This window comes from Drosophila gunungcola (assembly GCF_025200985.1).
Source record: "Drosophila gunungcola strain Sukarami chromosome 2R unlocalized genomic scaffold, Dgunungcola_SK_2 000020F, whole genome shotgun sequence".
Classification (NCBI taxonomy): Eukaryota; Metazoa; Arthropoda; class Insecta; order Diptera; family Drosophilidae; genus Drosophila; species Drosophila gunungcola.
In genome coordinates this window covers 1,031,496-1,058,619 of record NW_026453174.1, presented here as the reverse complement: position 1 = coordinate 1,058,619, position 27,124 = coordinate 1,031,496, and the positions used below count along the sequence as shown (strand labels likewise).

The 27,124-nt window shown below is 42.4% G+C and overlaps 2 protein-coding genes across 2 annotated transcripts in view; both read right to left on the bottom strand.

Annotated features, from left to right (window-relative positions):
* LOC128256533 (protein slit) overlaps positions 1-27,124 on the bottom strand; it is a 54,851-nt gene that overhangs the window by 6,490 nt on the left and 21,237 nt on the right. The window contains 17 exon segments of the mRNA XM_052986953.1: positions 66-209; positions 1,411-1,482; positions 1,539-1,843; positions 1,845-1,908; positions 3,467-3,538; positions 4,131-4,349; positions 4,452-4,605; positions 4,690-4,847; positions 6,276-6,491; positions 7,697-7,840; positions 7,926-8,067; positions 9,397-9,632; positions 10,747-10,890; positions 10,987-11,058; positions 11,479-11,550; positions 11,612-11,683; positions 16,255-17,198. Of these exon segments, the coding sequence (XP_052842913.1) occupies positions 66-209; positions 1,411-1,482; positions 1,539-1,843; positions 1,845-1,908; positions 3,467-3,538; positions 4,131-4,349; positions 4,452-4,605; positions 4,690-4,847; positions 6,276-6,491; positions 7,697-7,840; positions 7,926-8,067; positions 9,397-9,632; positions 10,747-10,890; positions 10,987-11,058; positions 11,479-11,550; positions 11,612-11,683; positions 16,255-16,589 (2,621 nt within the window). The 5' untranslated portion in view covers positions 16,590-17,198.
* LOC128256539 (uncharacterized) lies at positions 21,576-22,554 on the bottom strand. Its single transcript, XM_052986971.1, has 4 exons — positions 22,467-22,554; positions 22,247-22,402; positions 22,024-22,191; positions 21,576-21,959 (listed from the first exon to the last, which is right to left on the bottom strand). The coding sequence occupies exons 1-4, from the start codon at positions 22,527-22,529 to the stop codon at positions 21,804-21,806; spliced, it is 543 nt and encodes a 180-aa protein (XP_052842931.1). The 5' UTR covers positions 22,530-22,554; the 3' UTR covers positions 21,576-21,803.

Below are 27,124 nucleotides of genomic sequence, written 5' to 3'. Positions count from 1 at the left end.
GCGGAAATAAGAAAGAGGTTCAACGGACTGTCCAACTGGGAGCTCAGTGTCCTAATCACACTCACATGTGGGTCAACGACTTGAGGTCCTCGAAGGAGCCCTCCGGCAGCATCGAGATGCGGTTGCCGTGCAGCGAGAGCACGCGCAGGTTATTCAGGCCAGACAACGCATGCCGCTGCAGACACTGCAGCTTGTTGTACGAGATGATGCTACGAAAAGGGCAGGAGATGCGGAGAAACGTTTACAAATTGCATTAGGCCAGTACACACACAGTCACACTCAGACACATGCGGCAATTGATGAAGAAATGAAAGTAATTGCAAAACGTTTTCCATTCGTAAAAACGGAGGAGAAACACCAGAAATAACTGCTAAGCTTTGATTGTGGATAGCGCACACAAACGGACACAGTGGGCTGATGTTCAACTCACAGCCAAAAACAGCCCCTGTTGGAACTCCTATAAAACAGTATTTTACTAGTTAAAGGTAGTTTTATCATCAACAAGATTCAAGATTCAACTGCCTAAGGGAAGAAAAAGAGCCTAGATAGCATCAACCATTAAGGACTAATGTGAGCAGATAAACAATAATAAAAGCAAACTATTAATAAAGTAATGTCCAAATAAATATGTTTGATTACTAACGGCTAACAAATGTTTATCCTCGTTAACAAATGTTTCTGCTCGTTAACAATATAACACTTTTTTGATATGCTTTGTTTTTTAAGGTTTCTTCTTTTGAAAGGAAATAGCGCCTAGGCAACATTAATTAGCAAAGACTAATGAAAGCAGACAGAAAGGCTGTGCTAAGCGAACTATTAATAAAGTACATTTGTAACATTAAATTTGCAAGTAAAACAGGTCTTAGATTTTATTTTCCACAAGACCATAAGATGTTATATACAGATTACTATTCCGAAACTGAGTTATTATTATTCGCTGCTTTGTCTTAATAGTCTACTAGTATTTTGAACAACCATTGCCAAACAAATATCTATCCTTAAACACAACATTTATGGCCCACTGTTCAACTAGGAGTCGCTGACGCTGACGTCGAAAACCGCGCCAACGACTAATGCTTAAGCACGAGTCACGATTTCGACTTTACGTCTCGGAATGAATTTCGTGCCTGCGCCTTCTTGGCTTGCATTGCTTTTTGCTTTTTGCTTTCTGCTTTTTGCTGGGGCCTGGCTCCTGGACAAAGGGGACAGACCTCATGGCCCAATCCCATGCCCAGGCCCATGCCCATTCCCAATTCCCCGACCAGGTCGACAAAAGATGCAATTGGCACAGAATTGTGTCAAGCCCTCTTGAGCCTTCGATTGGCACTGCTTTTGCTGTTATTTCGTGGTTTCCATGCTTTTGTGGCGCGTTCGAGCAATTAAAAAGTCATTAGGCCTAGGTGCACTTACAGCGTGGACAGCTTGGTCAGATTGGCGAAGGTGTAGTTGGATAGGATGGTGATCTGGTTGTTGCTGAGATCGCTGTGGATGGAATGCGGAATTAGCTACTGAAACACAATCCAGTTAAGAATACTCACAGTCGGGTAAGGGCCCGTAAATGGCGTATACGCTCATAGTGGATCTGCTCGATCTCGTTGGATTCCAGGTAGAGTTCCGAGGTCTCCGCCGGAATGCCACGTGGAATCTCCTTCAGCTGGTTGCGGGAACAGCGGACCACGGTGCCGGTGCAGGTGCAGGATGGCGGGCAGTAGCCATCGCCCAGGCAGCCCTCGCTGTTCTCGCTGCTGCACTTGAATTCCGAGTGGGGCAGGTCCTTGATCTGCACATCACGTACCTTCGAGGGGGCTCCGCAACGTGCCGCTCCGCCGTTCAGCGATTTTTTTGCGCAGCCATTCCGCGAACCAGGCCAAATGACAATTGCAATTGAATGGATTCGAGGCGAGGTTCCTGTGTTTTGGGCGAAACAGAAAAAATGTGACAGCATGGGCCACAGAAAAACGATTACGATAACGGCGTTGATAAAGGGTTCTTATAATTCAATTTTACCCCCCTTTCCCAAACTTTCCCAAACATGACTGTTTGATAAATAAATTCCGTATTCATTCGGTGCCGTAGTCAGCACATGTTACTACCCCTCCACAAATTCATGCCCAGGCACTTTAATTATGCGGACCAGGGGTTTTAGGAGCGGAGCAAGTGAAACAATGGCGCACAAATTACATTGGCAATTCCAAAGTTGCAGCCGAGTCCAGACTAATTTAATAAGCAATTCTGCTTTGTCATGCCACCAGCTATGCCAGCTCCCAATTACATGTGTATATGCTGGGAAGTTTACACTGAACTCATCGATTACTAGATATGTTCCAAAGGACTTGAGCAGCATGGACAAGGATTCCTTAAGTCACGAACTATAAAATTTATGTTTTGGTTTTGTGTTATAGTATGAGCAATTGTACATGTTCTAAAGTCCCAAAAAGTCTTTGGGGGATCATTAACTAAATAAGTTGCCAAAAACTTTTATTATATAGAAAGATTTTAAGATTTCCAAGTAAAATACCTAAACTATAAGATAAAGTATAAAAACTTTAAAGTCAAAAATCATAATTTCCTTCCTGATTTCCGGGTAAAATGTATTCGCTCAGTGTAGGTGTGTGTGTAGGCCGCAGGCTGCTAACTAACACTTTGGGCTCCTTTCACGCAACACCTTTGAAGGTGGTGAACTAAGGGGCGGTTTCTGGTGGGCGGGATGCGGTGGTGGGTGTCATGTGGTGCACAGCACTTAATGAATTTCATTGATGCTATTTATTAGCTACTTAAATGAATTTTACAATAATTTGCGAGCAGCCCAGCGGACCACACAGCACCTCTACTTCTCTCGCTTTGCCGACTCGCCTGGGCGCTCTCCATTGAACTCAATTTTAATTAATTAAATCATCGAAGAAGGCGCACAGCACAACACACATGGCCGTATGTATTCTCCCTTTTGGTTTTTGTGTGCTCGGGGGATGATTTACAGGCTGGGAAAGCGGGGGGAGCAGATTGGTGAAAGAAAGAGGAGCTGGTGGTATCTTTTATCGCAGCAGCAGTTCAGACAGAACTAGACATAACAGACAGACCCCACACACAAGTACGTATGCGGAGGAGCAAGCCATGCTATAAATTGAAGTTCAATTGAATTGTATACAATAGTTTGCTGTGCTTTTGGTTGCTGCCATGGAGAAGCAAAACTGATTTGAAGGCAGCAGACGAAGCGCACATGAAGAACACCAAACACACTGAGCAGCCACATCAGACATCAGACATCAGAGTTCAACTGGAGAACAATCAAAACCATTAACCTCATTTTACGAGCACAGGCGAGGAGCTGATGTTCCTGGGCAATTAATGCTTAAGCCAAATCATTTATCTATTGAAGTGCATCCCGAGCACTTGGCACAGTTTTAATTGCTACGCACAGCAGCAAACGAATTCTGATAGGAGGAAATCTGGGAATCTGGTTACTTACAGCGACGTCAGCGAGTTGAGATGCTCAAACGAACCGGGCATAACGCACGAGATTTGATTGTCGTACAGATTGCTGAAACGGAAAGAGATTACGTAATGTCAGGTACTCGTTTACAGGTTGTGGCTACACTAATTAAAGGGTAATCAGGTTTAAATCAGGTTTAAGTGGGTTTCATAATTGTATTACAATTAAGGTTAAAGTTATATGCTCTTTAATACAAAACGTTTTAATACCCTTGCAGAAGGTATTATAATTATAGTCAAAAGTTTGCAATTATAAAGAACATATATTCTTAATATCATCATTAAGAGAGTCGACAAATCTTCCAATTTTTTTCTTTGCATTTAGTATATGGGTCGGATCCGACGATTATATCATTTAGTTCCCAAAGAAGAAATCGGAAAAATCTTTGACAAAAAAAAATGACATTGTTGATTCTTGAGTTTCTATTAACATACAGAAATACTTACTTTTTTAGTATTACGGTCTTAATTTTATAACAACCGGACAACGTTTTCTATATAATATTTAATGCTTATAATAGCTGCAAGGTTATAAAAACTTTGTCTTGTCAAAGTTAGCCTGTTATAGTTCTCCAATACCAAACATAATGAATGAGAGTTTAGTACAAGAAGTGAAACCAACATGTATGGCATATACTTACAGCGTCTTCAATTGGTGCAGGCCCAAAAACATCTTATTAGAGATCTCCTTGATCTTGTTCTCGCCCAGCTGCAGCTCCTGGATGTGGGAGGCGCCCTCGAAGGCATTGGGCTCAATCCCAGTCAGCTGGTTGCGCTTCAGCTCCAGCTTGACCAGATGCGGCAGCCGCCCGAAGAGGCCATCGGAGCTGATGCGTCCCAGTTCGTTGTCGTTGAGCAAACTGCCAAATGAAATAACATATTGAGTTACGGATGCGGGGGAGGGCGGGATGCAGGAGGCAGGAGGCAGGATGCTTGGACATGGCATCCGGAAGTCGACTTACAGCTCGGTGGTGTGCAGGGGAATGTCGCGCGGAATCTCCTTCAGACCCCGGCCCGTACAGTCGACGGTGGTGCCCTCGCAGTGGCACATCGCCGGACAGTCGGAGTCCATGCGGCACTCGCCGGACAGCTTCATCCGCAATTCATCCCAGGAGCCTGAGAAGTGGGAGTGAAGGGGGGGGGGGGGGGGTTTGCTTCAGTTGGCTGGTTAAGTACAAGGACACTGGGATGCAGTCTTACATTTGAATTTCTCCTCGCGCAGCGATTCAATCCGACGACGATGCATCCGCTTCGGTGACTCGCAGCGGGCTCCACTCGTCTCTATGGGATTTTTGTGCAAATAGTCGGCCAGCCAGCGCAGATTGCAGTCGCAGATGAAAGGATTCTTGGCCAGATGTCTGTGTGCGTGCGCAAATGGAAAGAAAGTAAGCAAAGAAAGTAGCATTGAGCATTCGACTGAATGGCTGAAATGGTTATGCAGCAGGACGTTGTTGGGGTCCAGATACCAAGACGTTTTCAGGGAAACTAAGGCAAACGGAAGTATGAGGAGGCTTGAGACGTCTTAAAAGTGCACCAGCCTTGTGGCTACGACATTTCCGCTGTTGTTCTCCCTCGCTGGCTGTTGTTGTTGTTGTTGTTCTTGTTTTGCAACTATTTAAAAGCGATTCCCAACAGGGTTGCCAAACTGTTGGGGAATGCGCACAAAATGGTAAATGTTTTCAGTTTTCAATTGAGTTACGGAGAGCCAGGTCCCTGAAGATTATTTTAGCTTGTTAGCTAGTCGCAACTCAATCGATTTTATTGGCAACTATTTAAAATGCATTTTATGCGTTCTGGGATAAAACGGGTGAGGCACATAAGCGTGGGATAGCATTTACCAGCCATAATACATTTGTACGAATGAACATTTTTCTTAAAGGCGCACATACCCACAACTTTGAAAAAATATATGCCAGTTAAAGTTCAAACCATTACTGTAAAATTTATTTAAATTTATTTTAAAACTGAAAGATCTTTAATAAAAATGGTTATCCCTCTCAAAAAAGTCATAGTTGATTAAGGACTTTTGTCAATGCCACGAAACGTCTTAAAAGAATTTATTCCATGTCAATATCATTTACAACTTAAACTAAAGAAATTTTTTCTGGTCTTACTCTTTTTCAATTTTTTTCAATTTGTTGTGCCAATTTAATAATGTGATCATTAGCATATCAAGACTGCTTAGGTCCTGAGATCAGCTGAGTTTCAGCTTAAACATGCGTAACCAACTAACCGGAAAGCTGACAACCCTGGCAAATACTTAACCCACTCAAGCATACAAATCCCCTGGCTCCCGTACTGATGGCAACCCCGGCCTACAGCCCATTTCTCCAGACCCTGTCGCCCATCCAAGTTTTTAGTCGCAGCCACGTACATTTATCGATGCCAAAAGGAGAATTCTTCTCGGCGTCTTCGCCTTTTGTTCGTTGGCTGGCAGGGCCGAAAGTCTTCACGGTTCACAAAGAAGGGGCTGGATGGATGGATGGATGGTTGGTTGGTTGGATGCTGGATGCTGGGGGCAGGAGGAGTAGGAGATGAAGCTTCTTGTTTGCTGCTAAACAAATGTCAACGCGAACTCCGAAGCGGACTCAAAATGGGGAAGACAGGCAGAATCGCGAGGGGCGCTCAGTCAAAGGCAACTACTAAATGCACTTCAGAGGTTTAACACCAAAGTGCCTGCTCCATTCAAGATGGGATCCCATGTTCCTCACTCGAGTGTGGATGTGGATGGTGGGATGGTGGGCTGGTGGGCGTTCTAGAGGCGGGGTGGGACTCCATGTACTTACACCGTTTTGATGCTCTTCATGGCGTCGAATGTGCCATTAGCCAGCGACTGGATGTTGTTGTCGTACAGGGAGAGCAGGCTCAGACTGTGCAGGTCGCGAAAGGCATCCTTGCGTATGCACGAGATCTCGTTGGCGTTCAGCAGCAGCAGCTGCAGCGAGCCGAGTCCTTTGAACACGCCCGAGGGTAAATCCTTTATTTTATTGCCGTACAGCACGCTGATGGGATGATGCCACACGATGCCACAATGGGTGGAGGTGGAGGTGGATATGAAGGTGGAGCCGACATGGAAAAGAACACAAATAGAACACACGACGAATGTTAACAAAGCTCGAAAGAAGCGAGCAAAAATATACAGAAAGCAAAACACAAGCCCCGCCAGGAGGTGGCACAAAAAATTACAAAAAATAAAAATCACTCTGCGGGGCCAAGACAAAGTGGTTAGGTTCTTGTTGTTCTTGTTGTTGCTGTCATTCCTCTTGTTGATCTTGTTGCTGTTGTTGTTTTTGTTGTTGCGGGCGGCAACTGGTTTGTTTGGCACTGAAATACTGAGAGATGAGCTTCGACTGTAAGTCGTGACACGCCAAAGTTGTAAGTGAAAACTAATACTCAAAATTAAGGAAGCCCTATGGACAATTCATTACTTTACTTTCTAACATATTTTATGTGTTTCATTCAGTAACCAAAAATAATGCTTTAATTCAACCTGCTAAAGCTTTATTCTTAGAGTTTTAACATTTAAGACCTATATTTCTAGTTTAATTTCAGAGCTTTCCTTCATTAACTACATTTATTTTATAAATTACTCATTAATATTCAAATAAGCTCAAGAATTATCCGAACAAATTACACTTATAATCCCATCATAAGCCTGATACAATTAATAACTTAATCTCTTAGAGCATTCGGGACAAATTTGAAGTAAAACACTCTCTTAAATTCACTTGTCCCTCCTGACAGGATATTAAATTGTACAGAAGCACTCTCCCAAAACAAGTCACCTACTGAAAAATGCAGAAATTAAATCCCTTTTAATGTGGCTAGCATTAATTAAGTCCGTGTCACGTTTCCAGCTCCGTCGCACACACATCCTCGTCGAGGAGGGGGATGAGGTGGAGGAGGAGGAGGAGGAGCTGGGTGTCAGCCAAGGGAGGCTCGCACAGGTAAGCCGATGCCTTGCGGTGTGAGCTGGCAGGAACGCTTAGCGTGGGCCGATTAGCTTGCTTCTGGCCCGGCCCAAAGGCACCTCTTGCCCCCGTTCCCCTCGAGCAATGCATGCAGTGCTCGGTTCAGGTGAGTTTCCCCCTCAGTGCAGGGCAGCTCAAGTGAGTGCACATTTTGTTCTGCAATGGCTACTTGTTGCACTGCCTGCCGAGCAGTAAAGTGGCAACACCACCTCCGCCAAGGGGCATTATCTACTTACAGAGTGGTTAGCTGCTTCAGTCCGCTCAGGGCATCGTGGGCAATCCGGGAGATGTTGTTGTTGGACAGGTCGATGCGTCGCAAGCGTCGAAAGCTCGAGAACGATTTCGGCGGCAGTTCCGTAATGAAGTTCTGCTCGAGGCGGCTGTTTAAATTAGAGTGTTGGAAGAGAAAGAAAGGAAGGGAGTTAGCGGGGAGGACTACCCATCGAAAATCAGGGCCACACTTACAGCTCGGTGGTGTCGTCGGGCAAGGTGACGGGTACGCTGGTCAGACTCTTCTCACGGCAATCGACGATCCCGTCCGCACAGCGACATGGGTGCGGACAGCTGTTCTCCGCCCCGCATTCCATCGGTGCGTGCTCCGTCAGACCTGATGGACAAACAATATGGTTGATATGGAGATCGGGATAAGTCGCTCGCTGGCATTAACCAGCTCCGGTAGCTGGCAAAACTAGCATCCGATTTGGATCTGGCTCGCTTTTTTCAACCAGCAGTAGCATAATTATCAATGCTACTGCACAACTCTTCGCTTCAGTGGCTGTACAAAAAGGGGGTGAAGGAGGTGAGGGAGGCTGGGGAAATGGGTTTGGGGAGGTGCAACTATAACCAGCCGCTGGTCATAAATGTTTACCCATATAATTCCATAGCATTTCATCCAAAACGAAAGTCAAACAAGCAAGGAATTATAGAGCAGTCAAGTGGAAAGGTAGAAGTGTGAATACGCTTTCGTTAAGCAAATATGCTTGAAGAAATCTGAGATCAAAATTAAAGAACTAAAGGGCCCTAAAATATATATTATAAGATAAATTCTTAGGACAAAAGGACAAACTATACCCAAGCTATCAATCTATTTATCAAGTTTCTTAAACTAGGACATATTCTCAGAAATGTTATTTATCATAAGACTCCAGTTCCCATCATTATAGGCACCAAAGTTTTATCCAACTTGACACGGGTTATTCCACATCTCATCTGCATACTCATATCGATTATAGGCTCCCCACAAAAATCAACCACAACGCAAAACAATGCGATATACCCTAACCATTCAGCAGAAATGGTTGAGCCAAGAAACTCGTTTCATGGCTGCATCGTTTTAAGGCGCATTTTCCGCTTCATTGAGCGCTTCACGCTCAGTCTTCGTTTTCGTTTTGGCCACTTCCCATTCACTTGGCCCGCAGCTCCATCTTCATCTTCATCTCCATTCCCGTCTCCATTCCCGTCTCCTGCTGAAGTCGCAAGCCTTCGCTGAGCATCTGCATCGGCACTGGCATCTTTCGGAAAGCGGAGAAGCCAAAAAACACAAACACCAGGCAATGATTTCGACGGCGTTAAACGTTTTGGCAAACACACGACCTGGCTGCTGGTGGAAAAAATGGGGGGATAACCGCCAAAATGGATGAAGCCACCAAAGCACCAAGTGGTTCTCGCCAGATATTGTGGTGCTGATGGTGGTTGGTTCGTGGGCGTTCGAGGGCGTTCGAGGCAACAGGGGCGTGCCCATATGACTGCTTATGATTTATAACCGCAATGCTTTGTTTTCCTCTCGCTTTGGCATAAAAAACTAATTAATTTCGTCTATGGAACGGCTGGTTGGATTACTGAGGCGGGGGAGTAGCGGCCAAATGTTGCCCATTTTTGGTAGCGTTATGAGGGAGTGGAAGCTGCCACAACATGTTGCACATCGGCCATTACATACCCGAGCATTTGAACTCCTGGTCGTGCAGGTCCGCCACGTTTTGGCCCTTCAGCTGCGACGGTGACTGGCAGCGGGTGTAGGGCGCCAGGCGGGTGGCGCTGCGGAGGAACCGCGACAACCAGGACAGATGGCAGTCGCAGGCGAACGGATTGTCCGACAGGCGGAGCGCCCGCAGACGCCCCAGTCCGCCAAAGATGTTGTGCGGCAGCGACGTCAGGTTGTTGTTGTTCAGCGTGCTGCAAAATAAGGATGGAGAGATGGTCAGTTCTGTACTGAGATGATCCGGCCTTATCAGCCAACTATATCTATAGGCCAGTTATGGTTATGGCTCTAGGGGTTGGGCATGGCCAAAACAGCACAGATCGAGTGCCGATCGAAATTTAATTAAATTTCTTAGCATCCATCGCATTTCCTGGTTCATAAATGGAAGTGACTTGTTATTTGATTAGTTTCCTATACTATTCTTTTATTAACAGGGAATTTAATATACTTTATATTTTTATATTAACTAGTTTCCTAATAAGTTTACTTTAATATTTATTTGTATTAATTAAGTACAACATTTTTATTTATTCTAGATTTATTTTAAATCGAATCTCACTTTAGTTGCTGCTTCTTATCATCAAACATGCTTTAGTAACTGTTAAATTTAAATATCATATGTAAATGACAAAACTTAGTTAAATTTGTTAGTCTTTATCGCATTTCGTAGTTTATATATCAAACCCACTTAATTTTCTTAAAATTCCTACAACTAACTCAACTCAAAGACGCGAAATTACAAGCCAAGATGTAAATGCAGATTCTTGCAAAATTAAAGCACAAACCTTTATAGCTATGCCACTTTAAAATGGCATTGGTTTGGAATTAATGTGACCTAGTTTGGTATCCTTGTTGAAAAATATTTTTTATTGTGCCTTCTTAATTAATCATAAGAATTAATTTGTTTTTGCTTTCCATATAAATCCTTTATTAATAAATAATTTAAGCTAAACCCCGATTTACACTCACTTGCCAAACTGTTAAACTGTTACACCACCAATTGCCATTTATCAATTTGGTCGTGGTCTACTCACTCCCTTCTAATCAGTTGATATATGAGCTCCATTTCGGCTGCGATTGGTTTATCTGGCCACTAAGCTTAGCCATTTATTATGTAATTTGGGCAGAGAATTAACTGATTGATTTTTAATTCATTGACTAATTCCCGTTTGATTGATTAACAAAAGGCACTAAAAATCATTGATTAATTACTCGGCTTGATTGGTGCGCAGTTCCATTGACTGGCTTGCTAATTTGGTTATTCTGGCCCTTCACTTTGGTTCCTGGTAGTAAAATAAAAGTACTCACAGTATCTCCAGCTCGACCAATCCCTTGAAGGCGTGTTCATCCAAACAGGTGATCTGGTTGTTGTCCAGCTGAAGACTTCGCAGCGATTGGGCGCCCTTGAAGACGCGTCTTCCCACCGTGACGATGACATTGTTGGAGATGTCCCTAGGGATCGATAAAACCATAAGTAAGTGAGCCAACGAACGAAGTAGACTTGACTACTAGTGTCGACTACTATCGGCTACTTTGGAGTTTACTTACAATCGCAAAAGACTCGCTGAACTTGTCACTAAGTTTTCAGGAATTGCCTTTAATCGATTGTTGTTTAGGCGTCTGATTGGTTACAATGTTGGATTTGTTTTTTTTTTGGTGTGTTGGTTTTGGTTTTGATTTTGATTTCGATTTTGGTTTGGTTTGGTTTTTGGTGTAGAGACGAGCATATTAGGTACGCAAAACGAAACGTAACGAAAGCAGAGAGAGACAAAGAACGGTAGAGATATGCAATATAAAAATAAACAAGAACGAAAACGGAATCAGATACAAAATGTTAGCAATCGAAACTAAATCTGGCATCAAGCTAAATTCAATTTGCACGCTAGCTATATTCTAGGTCTAAGAAAATATGAATTGATTAAGATCCGAGGTGGAGATCGTCAAAAATTGGTTAGTAGTGAGTTCAAATATTCAAAAATATTTCATGCAACTAGCATTGGTAAAAAACGAGTGATAGCATAAAGTAGTGGGGCTACTTACAGTCGCTCTAATGAGACCAAGTCTTGGAAGGAATTCCTCTCGATGGTGTGGATTTGATTGTCCGTTAGTTGGCTGTGGAAATACGAAGAGTTAATCGCGCAATTTCGATTTAATGTACCATCATTTAACTTACAGCATTCGCAGCTTGGTCAACCGCTGGAAATCCGTCTCGTATATCACGGTCAAATTATTGCCCTGCAACTCGCTGCGAATGTAGATAAAGAAATTACGATTACAAAAATTGCATTAATTATGTTGCAAGTTGGAGAGCAAGCAAGGAGGATGCAACCCAAGACAGGCGATAATTTTTTTTAATTGCTTGTAAGACAAGAAGACAACAGCCATCTGAGATATGAATGCAGCTGCCAAAGGGAAAACCAATGGGGGCTCCAGCGAGAAAGAGTAAAAGATTTCTGCTGCTTGTTGCTGATAACGAAAATATGATATTTAATCATTGAACACGGCACCGGGACGATACTCAACGCAGCCAGAACTCGTTTCTCGGACAGACAGAAAAACAGAAAATTTGTTACCTGTAGATGTCATAACAATGAAATGCAACCGAGAAGCAGATACAAAAGACTTAACTTAACCGTGTGCGCATGCGCAACCATCTACATCTACATACAATCATACAATCATACAGGCAGCCACCAGCCACCAACAACAAGTTGGTCTCAGCTGCTCACTTTTTGAGTAAGGTTCAAGCTGGAGTAGTCTGGTTAGTCTGGGTAGTGGGTATCCGAGGCCCGAACAACAGGTAGGAAGACCTTCGGCGACCCAAACGTAAAATATTTTCTGTGCGGCTAAGGCCTTAATGAATCTCGCATCAAGTTGCCGACGAAGAGTAAGAAGCCTGCTCCTCAGCCTCAGCATCAGCAGTTCACCCATGCTCTCCACACATACACGTCTTTTTAATGAGCTTAATATCTCTTTGAGATGTGGGCATCTCAGGCTCAGATCCCACTGATTACAGACGACCAGCCATAGTAACTACACGCGGAAAAATCCTGATCAATATCTCATTTCTATGATGGCTTAACGATTTCAAATTGAATATTATTTTATAAAATCCAAAGATCTAAACTTGTGTGAGATAGCTTTACATACAGGCTTGAAAAATCCTTTATTATAGGTTATTTATGTATTTCATAAAACACCTTTTAAACAAATATTGGTTTTCAAAGAACAGTCTTTTCACATCCATAAAATATCTGAGTTTTTTCCCTCTGCAGCTTTAACAACATCAGATAGTCGAGCAAGATTTCCAATAAAGCTTTGTTTTGCCTTTGTTGGTGTAAAAATAAAAACAAAAGTCCCTTGCTCGTCGCCGTCTAATTGCCAAACATTTTTCAAACGCTTCTGGCGCTGCTTTTTATGTAATTTGTTTAAATCACTTTTGGTTGGAATGGTCGGTTGGTCGGTTGGTCGTATGCATAATTTTTGCCGTTTTCCCTGGCTTATAATTAAACATTTAACTTCATTAGATGCGTGTGGGGCCCAATATAAAAGCCTTTTGTTGGTTTTCGCCCTCCGCGCGCTGCCAATTAGGTGCCATCTTGGGGTTTGCTCTTTTGTGGCCGGGTTGCCTGGCTTCCCTATTCAGTGTTCCGAACCGAAGAACTGAGGAACAACATCAAAAGCAGCTGCCACTGCCACAGCTACTTCAGTTATAAATTAGTCGTCCTCAGGTGTTAGAGGCCACCTTGTGCCCCCCTTTTCCACAAATTAGATATGCAAAAATGCTGTCGTGTCAATTGAATCAACTGTGTGGGTGACTGGCAGCCTGTCAGCTTAGAACTCTTCTATTCCGGCTGGCTCTTCTTCTCTTCGGGGTCTTTCTCCGCTCGGGGCCTTTGTAATTAAACGGCAATGACATGAGCGGGGGCGTCGAAAAAAGGGGGTGAAGAACACAATTTGCCAGAGCCAGAGCCCCAGTTTGCATTTGCCATTGTTTTTTTGTTCGGGCTCCTCTACACATATATTCGAACGTTCGCCAGCTCTTTCGGTGCACATTGACAGGCCCAATAGTTGTGGGCATGTTCAATATTTGATGTATGCTTGTATGCCGGGTTAGAAGGTTCTGTTCAGTTTTGCCCAATCCAGCACTAGGGTGTGTCAAGGCTGGACCGGGTATTTAGAAACCATTGAATCCGCGAAACTATTTCATTAAAATCGAATTTAAAAAGCTATTGAAGGAGATTTCTAAGAATTTGTATAGTAAGACCTATGACTTAACAACAATAAAACTTTCCTTACTAAAATAAGTTCGAATCATTGAAATTGTATTTATCGAAGTTCAACTTTGTATATACTGCTTTATTTTTTAACCAGTTCGACGATATATGTAATGCTATAGTATATTTATAATTAATTGAAATCCATTTTTAGCTAAATTCAAGATATAGCAGTTCGACTTTAATTCAAGAACTTGTAGTGAAATTAAAACATAACTGTAATAATATTGAGTTAGGGAAATTCGAGATATTAAAGTTCGAACCCGTTAATTTATGATGTAGATATTGTGTTGAAAACATTAATGAAGGAGATTTCAATAGCTCTGATAATCATGCCAAAAATAGAAGTGATTTAATTATAAAGAAATTTGAGAACTTCCTCGAATATATGTTTATGTACGTGCCACAGACAATGCGACTTAGTGAGCGTCTCGACTGTATTCAATTTCACTGAAACAAAAGTATTTTCCACCTTTAGAGTCTCTCTTTGATGGCTTTGGGAAATAATTCCCCCGCTTCTGCCTAATCTGTTGAAATCATAATTCCCCCAAGAGCCTTTCCATCACATCCTCGCCTGGCGGCCGCTTTATTTTGATTCTTTTACAGACCCTCCTAAGCTCTGCCTAAGACTCTTGACACATTCTCTGGCGCACTTTGACACTCGGATTGGATTCTCATCTCGCCCAATGGAATGTCACTCAAAATGGCAAATACATATATTTTTCCGGGGGCCCTGAGGCTCCCTACACTTTAATATCGTGCCCGGTTCAGTTGGGTTCGGTTCTCTATTTTAAAATGCAAATATGTCGTGCATGTTGATATGTTTTCTGTTTCTGTTGGCTCACTGCGCTCTGTGTGTTTCTGTGTTTTATATTACTCTCTGTATTCAGCATTAAAAGCGAATAAACACAGAAAAAATTAAATAAAATAAAATAAAAGAGCGCAAACAACAGCAGCCAAATGTGTCCCTGAGCGCCGTTGCCACAGCCAACTTGCAACCGAGTTGGCCTGCCTGCCTGACTGCTTATAACTGGGCTATAATGCTATAACGTTAATGCCGCTGCTGCTGCTGCTGGTGCCGCTGCTGATATCTGTTATTAATTTATGTAGAAAAACTGCAGCCACGGCAGCAGGCTTTTGAGGCCGCCGAGGTTGGAGTTGAGAGGTGGACGGTGGGGGGTGGTATTTTGCATACACTTGCTAATTGCCGGCGCGTTAATTTATGTGGCGACTGTGAGCGATAGACAGAGACGGAGATGGAGCTGGACCTGAAAATGCAGTCGGAACGGTTAGCAGAATCGCAGTCGCAGTCACAGTCACAACCACATTGGCTTAATGCATTCCTCTCGGCAATGGCAACGACAACGGCAACATGCAACAATTATTGCCGCCTGGCCACTGATGCGCTTATGCGGCGGCTCCTTCGGCGACAATTAATAAACTTAATGGCGATTTAATGTAAGCAGCTCGCAGAAGGAACAGCTCTCTTTTTGTGCTGGACCTGTGAGCTGGACCCTCGGGACCCTTTTCCATTTCCTTTATCGCTATCGACAACACGACGACATGGTCACGGCTTTATTTATTTCCCCACACTAGCAATCCTAGCAAACCCTGAACCGCTGCTGTTGTTTGCCTATGCTGATTTTAAAATAAATACAAATCGGAACAATCCCGGCCAGCAGCGGGCTTTATTATTTTAATAGAGTGTGCCCAATGTTTGAACAAATGGCCAGCCAAGGAAGAAGTAAGGGGCGCTTCCATAATTGGAATTTGTCATGCACTGGACCGACTGACTGCCCAGAAGGAAGTATCTGAATAGAGGTCCTAACTAAACGAATCGAAATGGCAAGTATCGATATGGACGACGACAACGGACGGGAAGTCTTTGTTGTCCCATGGGGGAAGTGTGTCTTTCTGTTGGTTTTACGTCTGCTCAGATTGTTTGCATAACGGAATTTCAATATAATTGTGAATTAAATATTGATTTATGGCTGCATTTGAAGGGGAGTGGTAGTTGAATGCTGCAAACAGTATTCACATTTCAAAGTGATTTTTAAGTTGTAATAAATGCAAGAATTTTATGGGTGCAGAATGAAAAGTTATAAGAGTTTAAGAGCAAATAAACTTGATTTGTATGATCAATTGTTAGTTCTGTAAACTAAAAAATTGTTGAGTGAAATGTATTAAATAAAAAACTTTTAAGTATGAAGGTAGTTTAGATGTCTGTCCATCATTAGGCATTTAATCATTTTAAGGATAAGCTGGTGGCTATTTTATCTTAAACAAATTTAGTTTCCTTTTAGAAATAGCATATAATGAACATTTAAGAGCTAATAAATATGATTTGTATTATCAAACTTGAACTTGAAACTAAGTAATTGTTGCTATAAATGTCTTTAATGAATTGCTTTGGTTAGAAAACTGTTGGACATGAAGATGTAATTTCGAGCTCTAGACTTCATTAGGCATTAGGTTCCCACCTTATCTCAAGCAAATCCTATCCCCAATTCAATGGTATATTTATTTCCTTAATACTCACAGTCGCTCCACGTCCGCTGAGATTTTCCTGGGCACCGAGGTGAGTCCCCGGTGCGAGCAGTCAACGTTTAATCCTGTGCAGGAGCAGACCCTTGGGCAGCGGGCTTCCGTGATGACGCCCACTCCGCCGCCGGGTATGTGTATGCCCACTGAGCCCAGGCCTCCGCTGGACACCGCTGAGCTGCCGAATCCGCCCGAGTACGGCTCCGCATGGACCACCGCATCATGGCGCAGGAGCAGCTGCAGCAGTAGTAGGGGTATCAGTAGCCGGGGCCGGAGCCGAAGCTGGAGCCGGAAGGGTGGTGGCATCGACGTCGTCCTGGACGGCGCGGCCATTGTGGCACATTTATGAAGCAGCGGCAGCGGCAACGTGCCTAATTGAAAGTGGTGTCCCCCGAATGACAATCCACTTTGTCAACAGCAATCACCACTGAGTAAATGTTTGGCGGGGAGAAAGGATTGCCGGCACTTTCACTTCACTTCACTGGTTTTGGTTTCACTGTAAATCCTTTGGTGCGATTCGATTCGAAGCGTTAAAGGAGAAGGAGGTGTATTTCCTATTTTCCTAAAGCGGTACGCTCTTTTGCAGCCGTCGCGAACGCGCTTCTTGACCAAACTGAGCAACTGGCAGCTGTCTTGTCGCTCAACGCTCGAAAAGTATCGAGTAGCGAGTAGCGAGCTACTCTCTTTTTGTAACTCCCTACGACGTAGGGAAATCGTAGGTAGAATCCGCAGCGACGTAGGTAGAACTCCCCGCACAAGTTAGGTAGCAGGAAACGCACTTTTCCTTTCCTTTGTTTCGGGTATCTGGTGGTATCTTTCGGATACTGCACTTGGCTGTCAGCAGCTAAAGCGGAGCGAGAGCGGCAGCAACTGCAACTTCATCATCATCAGCATCGCCGGCAGCACCAGCTCGAAGGCATCGCAGCGACCTGCTGAGCGCATCTGCAACGAGATTGGGAAAGAATGTGTCGGGAAAATCATGAAAAATTATCTATAAATTCGGCAAGACATCGCCGGCAACAGCAGGAAATTGCCGTTGACTGCGAGCGTTTAAATATAAGCATAGCACCGCGCTTGCGGTGTATATTTATTTCACTTAAAACTACATATATATTGTAAAAGAAGTGGCAGAAGTTGGACGTACGGAAACTCACGACAGTTGAGTTATAATGCCATGATATATGGCCTGGCCACAAATTAGCTCCTCTTTTTTCGATAGAGGAAGAAAAACCATGCCTTGAAACACCTGTCGGAATGAGCGGTAGCTACGGCCACTAATCACCTTCAGAAAACTACAATTATCAGTTGTTTGGATAGCATATGGTATGTTTTTCTCAGCGAATGTTCCCAATCAACAAGTAAACATAAGAAATACTGTAGAAAAGAGTTTTCTTTTGGATAAGCATTACATTTCTAACGGTTATATTGGGCTATCCTATCAGTACTCAGGAACATTGGTATTTAAATGATACAAAGTGAAATAGAAAATGGTATGCATAATAATAATTACTTTAACCTACCAAATGAGTAATTACTCGATTCCGCTCTCTTATGTGGCTAGGGATAAATCATAAATCATATTTTACAGAACTCTGTTCTTATATCACCATATATGGAATCATATCTTTCCTCTGGGCAAAAATGACGAGATCTTCGGCTTATACATTAGACTTGGAATGAGCCCTAACCTACCAGAACTGAGGAACTATGCTATCTGGAAGCTGATCTAGTAATTACTCGCATACGTAATCTCAGGGCTTCCGCTTTTCGATTCCTCTGGGGAACTCACAAATCATATTAAGAGCACTCTGGCCCAATTAAATCTCTGGTTTCTAATGACCCTCTGCTCCCTTCGTTTCTTCGCTCTGCCCTCTCAAGTGCCAGTCTTCATTTACAGTCCCCAGCCTAACTATTCAGATTCGATCTATATTTGGCTCTGTGTGGTCTGCCATCTCTTTCGCTCGCTGTCTTGCCATCTCTTTCGCTGCTGGTCTGTCATGTTGTGTACTTAATTTGCAAATTGACATGTTTAAGCAATTCCATCATCCCGCGCGCTCGCAGCTACTGGATATTAATTGTTTAAATTAACATTTGGATAAATGACAGCCGCGATTGATTCTGACTACCAAGTGGAATCTTCGGTTATTGGATAACTGGAGTAATCAGTAATCAGCGTTGAGCTGTCAAAAATCGCTTTCCCCAATGTTCATATATATTTCTCTGTTTCACTTAACTGGCAATCAACTTAAACTCAATTGGATGTCAAACGTAATTTGAGCAAGCTCTGCACACAAACGGAATGCATATTACACGCACATGAAGATGGAAGTTGAGGGGGTAGAAGTAGACCCATCAGGCCAGGCATGGGGGCCTTTAATCAAAAATTTATCATATAGCCCCTCGTTTTCCTTACGAAGCTGAGGAAATATTTTTTGAGCGGCAGCAAAGGCATGCCTTTCACATCACGGAAATTGCGGGCGTGTGTATATGTACATATATGTATGCTCAAAAGATGTAATCACTGCATTGTCACCCGACCGGAGAATTGCTCCTCCATCGTGCAGCTCATCCTGCTCATCCTTCGGTTATGCCACGCTCCTGCTGCCTTGAGGGAATCTCAGCCTCATAGTCGGCTTATATGAAACATAAATCAGTGAAATTCTATACATGCCACTGATTGTCTACTCTTTTGCTCGACTACTCCTCCTCACGGCCCTCACGGCCCTCAATCGCCTCCTAGAACCCAACAAATTCCGAAGCAAATTCAATGCATGCCAATAACTCGTTCTTCTTTTGCCCAAGAAGTGGAAGCCTAAAAATCCGGGGAGTAGACGCAGTAAGAAGCCCGGTTTGAAGTCGAACCAAAACTGGCCAGTGGACGTTGGTCTAGAGTGGCAACGAATTAAGCTTAGCCAGGAAAACAACAATAATTTGATACCAAGAAGAATTCAAAGCACTCAATATCAATTTAGCAGAGAGTTATAACCAGAAAGTGATGTGTGTTTGCAAAATAAATGGCAACGAGGAAACAAGGAAAATTTCCAATTAGAATTCTAGTTAAATAAACCATTACTTAACACATATTCCGAGCTGACAGAAATTAAAACTAATATTTGACTAGAAATGTGTTGAATATTTTCTCTTATGGGTCAACAAAAGATTATAATTTCACCCACATTTCCAGTTAAACAAATAAATTAAAATCCTTGCATATCTGTGCCAATTTTGGCATAAATATTTATTTAGAAGTAATTAAAATGTGTGTTGAATTAAAATTCAATGCTCGTTCAGCACATAAATAGTATATTTTGGCCCAATACAGTGATTTGATGATTATTCCATTTATTATTATGAGCAGAAAAGGTTATTTTAATGCATAAATAATGACCGTTAACATGGTTTTAAAATGGACACTTGGCATTTTAAATGGAATCTATGTCGTTTGCAGAAAATCCTTAGCCTAATAAACAACCCACCCGCACATTGTACTAACTCTAACGAGTTTTCCTCCCCGAGCACCACACTCTCCACTCTTTTTACTGCCATTTGGTCTGACACCAGGAGATAAGATGAGCGGATCGGATCGGAAGAGTGAGACATTTGCCCGAGAACTATTCAAATAGAGCCCGGCAGCAGGGCACAAACAAAGCCCGAGACACATAGATAGAATGTCATCTGCTGCTCAGAAATCTCAGACTGGACTAAGAGAGTCGTCTGCAGATTAATGACGCGACCTCGCACCAACTGAAACAATAGATTTATGGTAGATGGAGGAGGCGCCCAGCTCAGCTCAATCCGCCGAGAGTCGCCTGGAGGCTCTTGTGGATTTTCCAATAAATTACGCTTAAGTATGCACTTAATTCAAATAATGCCACTGGGGAGTGTGGGGCCAGCGCGACCAGATGTAGGGGTTGCCCTCGAGTGATTTGTTTTTTTGAGGCTTACACGAGAAGTGGAGAGTGGTTAGTGTGGAGCGAATCCCTCTTGGGGAGGTGGACTACTCTGTTTGTCCATTGCCTATGACATGTGTCAAAATCGCTCTGCCCTGGTACTCTGCCCGAACCACAGAGATAAGCCATATCAAAGTTCTCCTCCCGCCCGGCCCACCGAGGGATTAGGCTGAAGTCAGCGTGGCCAAAGTTAAACATGTCGAGCTGCAGATGGAGTAAATGTCAGGGGGTCTTAATCAATGGGAGCAGAAAAAAACAGAAAATCACAATAAATACGGGGAAATTGTTGACGAAGCAGAAACGGGAAAAAACAAAGTGCAAACAATCAATATATCAGATGGAGTTGGGAGATGAAGATGAAGACCAGACAACTATTCGGAATTTGTGCCCACTCCCTGAAACAGGTTCACCCAAATCGTATAAGTATTTTTAGATGTTCAGATAGCTTTGTGGGGCAAGCCAATTCGAATGCCCAGACATGAGACCCTCAATTAGTGCTCAAGTATCCAACGATTATGGATCTATAAAATGTTAAAAAATGATATTAAGCAGAGACGAAATGTCAAAATCGAGAAAGACCCATAATTATATTACACAGAGGATCTAAATGGTAATTATCATCAAAAAGAGAAACAATTACGGTCCGAGAACAGGAAAGATCTGTCAAATGTAACTGATAATTTCAAGCGTAGATAATCGAAATTGTTTTTCTTGATGTGGGACTGGCGATATAATCGACAATTTACAGCACACATCAAAATATTTTCCCAATTTCCTTCTCAGCGATTCTCCATGCTGATCATCATCTTTCTTTTTTCGTGCTTTGGCATTTCCGCAGGTTAATTTTTAGTTTCCCACCCCCTCTCCCCAATAATGTCATGCTAAGAAACATGTCGAAAAGAAAGAGTTCCGAGGTCCAAATGCTCAATGAATTGTATTATAATGAACAAGCCGGGGAAAAAAATAATAAAATCAGAGGAAAAGGCAGCACAAAGCACACAGCTCCAATAGGGACAGTTGTCCAAGCCGGAAGTGTCGCATACTTTTACGGATACACCGACTTAATTATGCGCATAAAATGTAAGAACAACAAAAACAGCATCCCCATCAAGAAGAAGGCAATGTCGGGCTTGAAATGACAAAACACAAACATTAATTGCTCCACATTCACATTCACGTTCACATTCTGATGCGGGGGCGGCGGAGGAAAATCGGATGGAAAGGGGATCCAAATGGAGGCTGGTGTACATATGCTCAGGGGACCGACTGCCGTTTTCCCCCAGGAGCTGAGTGGAAAAGAAAGCGAACAGGGTGCACTGCAAGAAACTGAAGAAGAAATAAATAATTTCTTTAGAATGCTTCAGAGACTAATTACCAACTACTAATTAATGCTCATTCAGAATTTTTATTCTTTGTATCCAAGTCCACTTTTTAAATTAGAACATTGATGTTTAAAAACAGTTTTGATGGACAATATCAAAATATTTAGTTCTTGACCAACTTGGTTTTCTTTATGAGCAATTGACTGAAACTCGCCACGCTGTTTGCATATAAATTCTTCATGAAAAGTACTGATAGCCCCCATAGCTAATTTAATTTACGTTAATGCAAAATATATTTTAAAGACAGCTCGGTTAATATTATAGGCAATCCAGTTCATGTGCACCATGTACTCTGCCTGTGGAAAAGGTAGAATTTTAGTGAAATGATGATTTAAAGACTCCGCAGTAAGTTTATCCAGCACAAGATCATGCTAAAAGTAATACATTAAATAAAGATAACATTTTTGTGGGATTCTGTGATATGCGCCTACTTACGTTGTAGGGACAGGAGTGATTTAGGTTTGAATATCCTTTAAAAGCATCGTAAAAGTAACTGGCAATGGGATTTGACTTCTGATTCTTGAAGAATTTACAGGCATCCACCGTTATGTTGTATAAAAAGGGCTTATATCCATTGAGTCGTTGGTAGAGTGCACCATTAACCTAGGTTACAATTTTAAGGATTCGCAAAATCTAATTTAAATATTTCGCGACATACCTTGGCATTGGTTACTGGGAGTTTTAACAATTTGACTCTGAGCGAAAAATACTTGTATGAACGGTTCACAGATTTCAAATAGCAATAGTCAAAAGTGCTAAATTCCTCATCCAATGATTCACACTTTATGTTCTTAAGCTCGACCAGAGAAATTGACTGAAATTCAAGTTAACAACCCGGTAATAGAATGTAACGCTTGTTAAAAATAAGATCTACTTACTTCACTGATCAAGTGCATGGTCAGCAAAAAACGGATCACAAGTTTCAGCTTTTGGCACATCATAGTAGACCAATGGTAATACTATAACTAAATTTGAATTGAGCGTTGTTTTGACGAACAAGCTTATGGATTTTCCAGTCAAGATAGGGCTAAGCCATTTAAAATGTAATTATAAAAATAAATATTTTGTAATTATATCTAATTATTTATCTAGATATATGATTAATGTGCCTTTTGATTTTTCAGTCAAGATAGGGCTAAGCCTTAAAATGTAATAAGAAACATATATATTTTTATATACGATGATTTGTATATATACATATTAATATGTTTTTCTCTGACTTTTGACTTTCTAATGATTTTTTGTTCCTATTTGGAATTCATTTGTGGCAATCAAAATAACCGTATGCCTTGATGGCTAATTGATCATTTTAATTAATTTCTTTAATTTGTTTTAACTGAGGCTTATATTTCAGGTCCCCAACAACCCTTTGATTAATCTGATCTGGAATACAAATTTTTCCTGCTTTTGGGCATATAATTCCTCCCCCACGATTTTGTTCAAGAGAGCCTAAGCCAGCTTTTCACCCATTTTCTGTGAGTGTAATCAGAGCGACTCCAGCGACTCAGAGAAGCGGCTTATAATTTATTAATCTATGCATGGAGCCCAACAAATACTCGCACTCGACTCGTAATGCCCCTGCCCCTGCCCCTCCCCCTCGACTTTCCCCACTTTCGAGTGGTGGAAGGTGTCTCTTCGTCAGACAGTCCGTCGCTAGCCGTCGCCATATAGCCTGAATATACGGACCACTACATGTCACTTTAATCTCTTAGAAGTGTCACTTTTGCAGCTCTCCAAGTGTTGCTGCCGTTGATGTTGCTGCTGTTGCTTTGAATTGGGTTTTGTTTGGATGTTTTTAGGGTCCAACCAAGGGGTGAAGGGGCGAAGGGGTTCGGGGGCGTTGTAAACAATGTGCTGTTATAGTTGAATTTGAATTTTCATTTTGATAAGCAACAAAAAGGCATAATCACACATCAAATTGCATGCCCATCGAGAGGAGGCTTGGGGACTCGGGAATTGGGAGTGCTATCCAAGGCGAACCTTATGGTAATGAAGTGTAGCAGCTGTTTTTGAGTTGAATTTGAATAAAGCGAATGCAGGGGGATGGATGGATGCCCGCCTCTGATTTACATTTGATACAGAGACCGACCGAGACCCGACGACTCTACTTGAACAATCAAATTCAATTTGTGCCACGCATTCGTTTTCATTTCGTTTTCGTTTCTTGATCTGCCCCCAGTCCCAAAAACAAGTGATGATGACGATCAAGTGTATGCCCCCTCACTAGATTATGCTCTATTTGATTTAGGCTTGGGCTTTATTTTTACTTTTTTGGTGGATTGGTGGCTTTATTATTACAATGGCGCCTCGAGTGCCGAAACGCAATCTTCATTTATCTCGTGTTTATCTTTATCTCGACTGTGTGGGCCCATCATCATCGAAATGGACAAATACAAAGCTGGGCATTATTTAGTTTGTCGCTATGTCTCGGGTTTCAACTTGTTTTCGAGGTTACCATAATAAACAGCCCCACCTGCGCCACTCGCGCACACACACTACATTTCCATGTAAAGTTATAAAATGTTTCACAAATCCATAAAAACCGAAAGGGAGAATCTGAGGCGTGCGCTGAGTCCGCCCAAAATCCCCTGCCCAATCCCATACAACCCTATGCCATCGGAATCCCAGGTGCAATGCGTGTTGCAGTTGAGCTCTCTGCGACGTAGTTTTGCTCTTTGTCTCGGCTTTTGTTATCCGCATTTCGGGTCAAGTAGAGCGAGCGTCTTCTTTTCGCCTCCCCTAAAAGCCTTCGCATTGTTCTGGCCCAGAGAAGTGAAATATGTTGCTGCGAGCAGCATGCTGCATCACCGGGATTAGGACAGGTAGGGCTGTAAATTTCACCAGCGACGAAACTCGCCCCTGGAGTCAAAAGGTTGACGGGAAGATGTGGAATGTGAGCCAGGATGTTCCATTATGGCCCTAAAGTACACGCAATCTCACCAGAAAGGTAAACAAATCATCAAGAAAATTTCATAAATTCTTGAATTAATCTTCTAACAACATAACCAAGGAAATATCCTAATGAAAATTCCCATTACACCAGAAACCATCATAATTCCCCTTCCTTGTGACACAACACAACATACTAAAATTATGGTTAAGTCGGCAAAAGCAAGGGAACCCCGCAGATTATCTCGTAATAACAATAAAATACCATCAATGGTTCATATTTTGCTAGGGCTCAATAAAAACAACAGCATAAATGAAACATAACCACAAAGTACTGTCATTCCGTCATATGTCTGGCCAATAAAGCGGAAGTTTGTCCCCCAACCAACGCCTATGGGATAACATAAATCACGTTATTCTTTATTAATTCTTAGACGAAGCATAAAGTAAATATCTTTAAGGACTGGCAGACGCGGCAAAGCAAATAAAAATTTGACGCTCTATTAATCTGACCGGTCATAACCCATCGGACCACCCTCTTTTGGACTTTGAATCGATGCCTGGGGGAGTATTATATAAGGCCTTTATATTATTTAATTTAATGATAATGCAAAATAAATTTGAAATACAGCTCGACTGTTATTAAACTATTATATTTTATAATCTAATTTTAGCTTAGATAACGTCCAATTATTTAAAATCGAGAAAAAATATTCCGTTTTTGTGACTACGCTTAATGATCCGGTTAATGTCTTCATGAGTGAGTTTTTAATTGCTGGCTGTTGTTGGTTTAAAATCAGTAATAAATGAGCTTTGGTTGCGTTCGTGAAATAGTCAAATCTGCTTTAACAAGTTTAAATAAGATTTAACGAAAATACCCAAGAACAGGGCGCTTGAAATTATTAAATGTAAATTTCTTTGGTCTCTCCTGTGTCTTTCTGCCTGTGTAATCCCCCTCCCCTCCCTTTTCACTTCAACTGACGCACACGCGTCGTATCAAATTTCATGGCTCTTGCATGGGTGTGTGTGTGTATCTTTGAATATCTGTGAGTGCGTCGTAGCCAGGTTCGCCGTTTCGTATCTTTTGCTCTTCACTGGCGGCGTGTTGATGACAGATTTCGACCGTCTGTCCGTCCTACGGTTTGTCGTTTCATTTGCGTTTCGTTGAAGTCATTTTTACTCATTTATTGTCACCGTTAGTGCGTCAGAGAGTGTGCGCTTGTATATGTATATCCTTACAAGTACTCGGGAACCCTGCAGGCGGCCATCCACGGTATTGATTCCACTTCCATACCCACTACCATTTCCCTTGCCACAGCGGGACACTCAGTCAGTCAATTGACATGACTCAACAACAGGCGAATGTCCCTGCGTTTCGCTTCCCTCTCGGTTCCTTCATTTTTGTATACTTATTAAATATTTAAAAGCTTTGGCCTTTGTTCCTCCAACTGCCGGCGCAGGCAAATACTTAATAATTTCATTCCGTTTCTTCAGTCGCACCGCGGGTTGCCTCCCTTTCTCCATCATCCATCCGTTTAGCCTGCCACCTTCTTTTTGACAAACTGCACGCACAAGCGGCGTTTTCAACTTTAAAATTATGGTTTGTTGCATTTTAAATACAAATTATACATCAAGGCTCTGACTCACCGAACTCGAAGCAACTCGTAACTCGGGAGGCAGTGGAACAAGTGGGTCAGGTAAGACAATGAGTGGTCATTAACCGCCCTGCTCTGCAGGAAAAACCACGGAGTTTTGGTCCTAGTCCCCACGAGGGTTGCTTGAGAGCCGGGGATGTTTTCTTATTGCGGCATGGATTGGAATGTTCTTTTCGCTTTTGGCAAGTCAAGTGAGTTGACGCCTTGCAAGTGTGCCTTTAAATGTCTAAAAAATGTCTGTGTGATGGCCCCATTTGTGGGGTGACCCCGTCAAGTGGTGACACCTCTTCCAAAGACCATTCTTACAGTTGGCCAAATGGCTCAACTTTCTGTCCCCGAGGTGACTCCCATTCTAAGTGGGTAAAAATTCTATTCTTTGTGGTGACCCCCCGTAGAGGCCATAAAAAGTTCTCACACTTGCCTGTCAACTAACTCGAATGCTCTCATATGCGGGGGAACAAAGGAGAAGGCGAGCCCATTAAAAAATGATCTCACCTGACCTCCAAAGCGAAATAAAAGACCCAATTAGCTGCTTATAAAATTGATCGTGGCAGATGGAATGATTTCTTTATTGCTTCTTAATAAAAACATTCCATTTTCCACTCTTCTCAAAATAAAACTTATAACTTTAAAACTCAAAAACTAAAATGAAATTTGACCTTTGTTAAAATCGAAAATACTACTTTTACTAAACTTAGCACGTAGTATCGATTTCAGATCTGCTGTTCCAAGTAAACAACTATTTACTTTATTTCGATATGCTCCATTATGTCTCCATTTATTATTAAATGTTATTGTTTAAAAAGGGACTGTCTGTCTATGAATCTGCCCCTCCTTTTCAAGCCCATTGCCTCAGAATTCCCATATCTTTCAAGCACTCCTCGTCGTCGAGCCATCCAGGTTGCAGCTGCAGGTACACAGGGTGCAAGTGGCGCCCTTCGCCGACATGGTTATCAAAAGGGAAACCAAGGGAGTGGTCGCCATGTGAAGGC

Excerpts from the sequence above, each read along its gene's own strand:
- LOC128256539 (XM_052986971.1), bottom strand. The coding sequence starts at position 22,529 with ATGATGTGCCAAAAGCTGAAACTTGTGATCCGTTTTTTGCTGACCATG. Across the intron at positions 22,192-22,246 it reads TCCCAGTAACCAATGCCAAG|GTTAATGGTGCACTCTACCA; the intron begins GTATGTCGCGAA and ends ATTGTAACCTAG. Across the intron at positions 21,960-22,023 it reads ATCACTCCTGTCCCTACAAC|CATGATCTTGTGCTGGATAA; the intron begins GTAAGTAGGCGC and ends TATTACTTTTAG.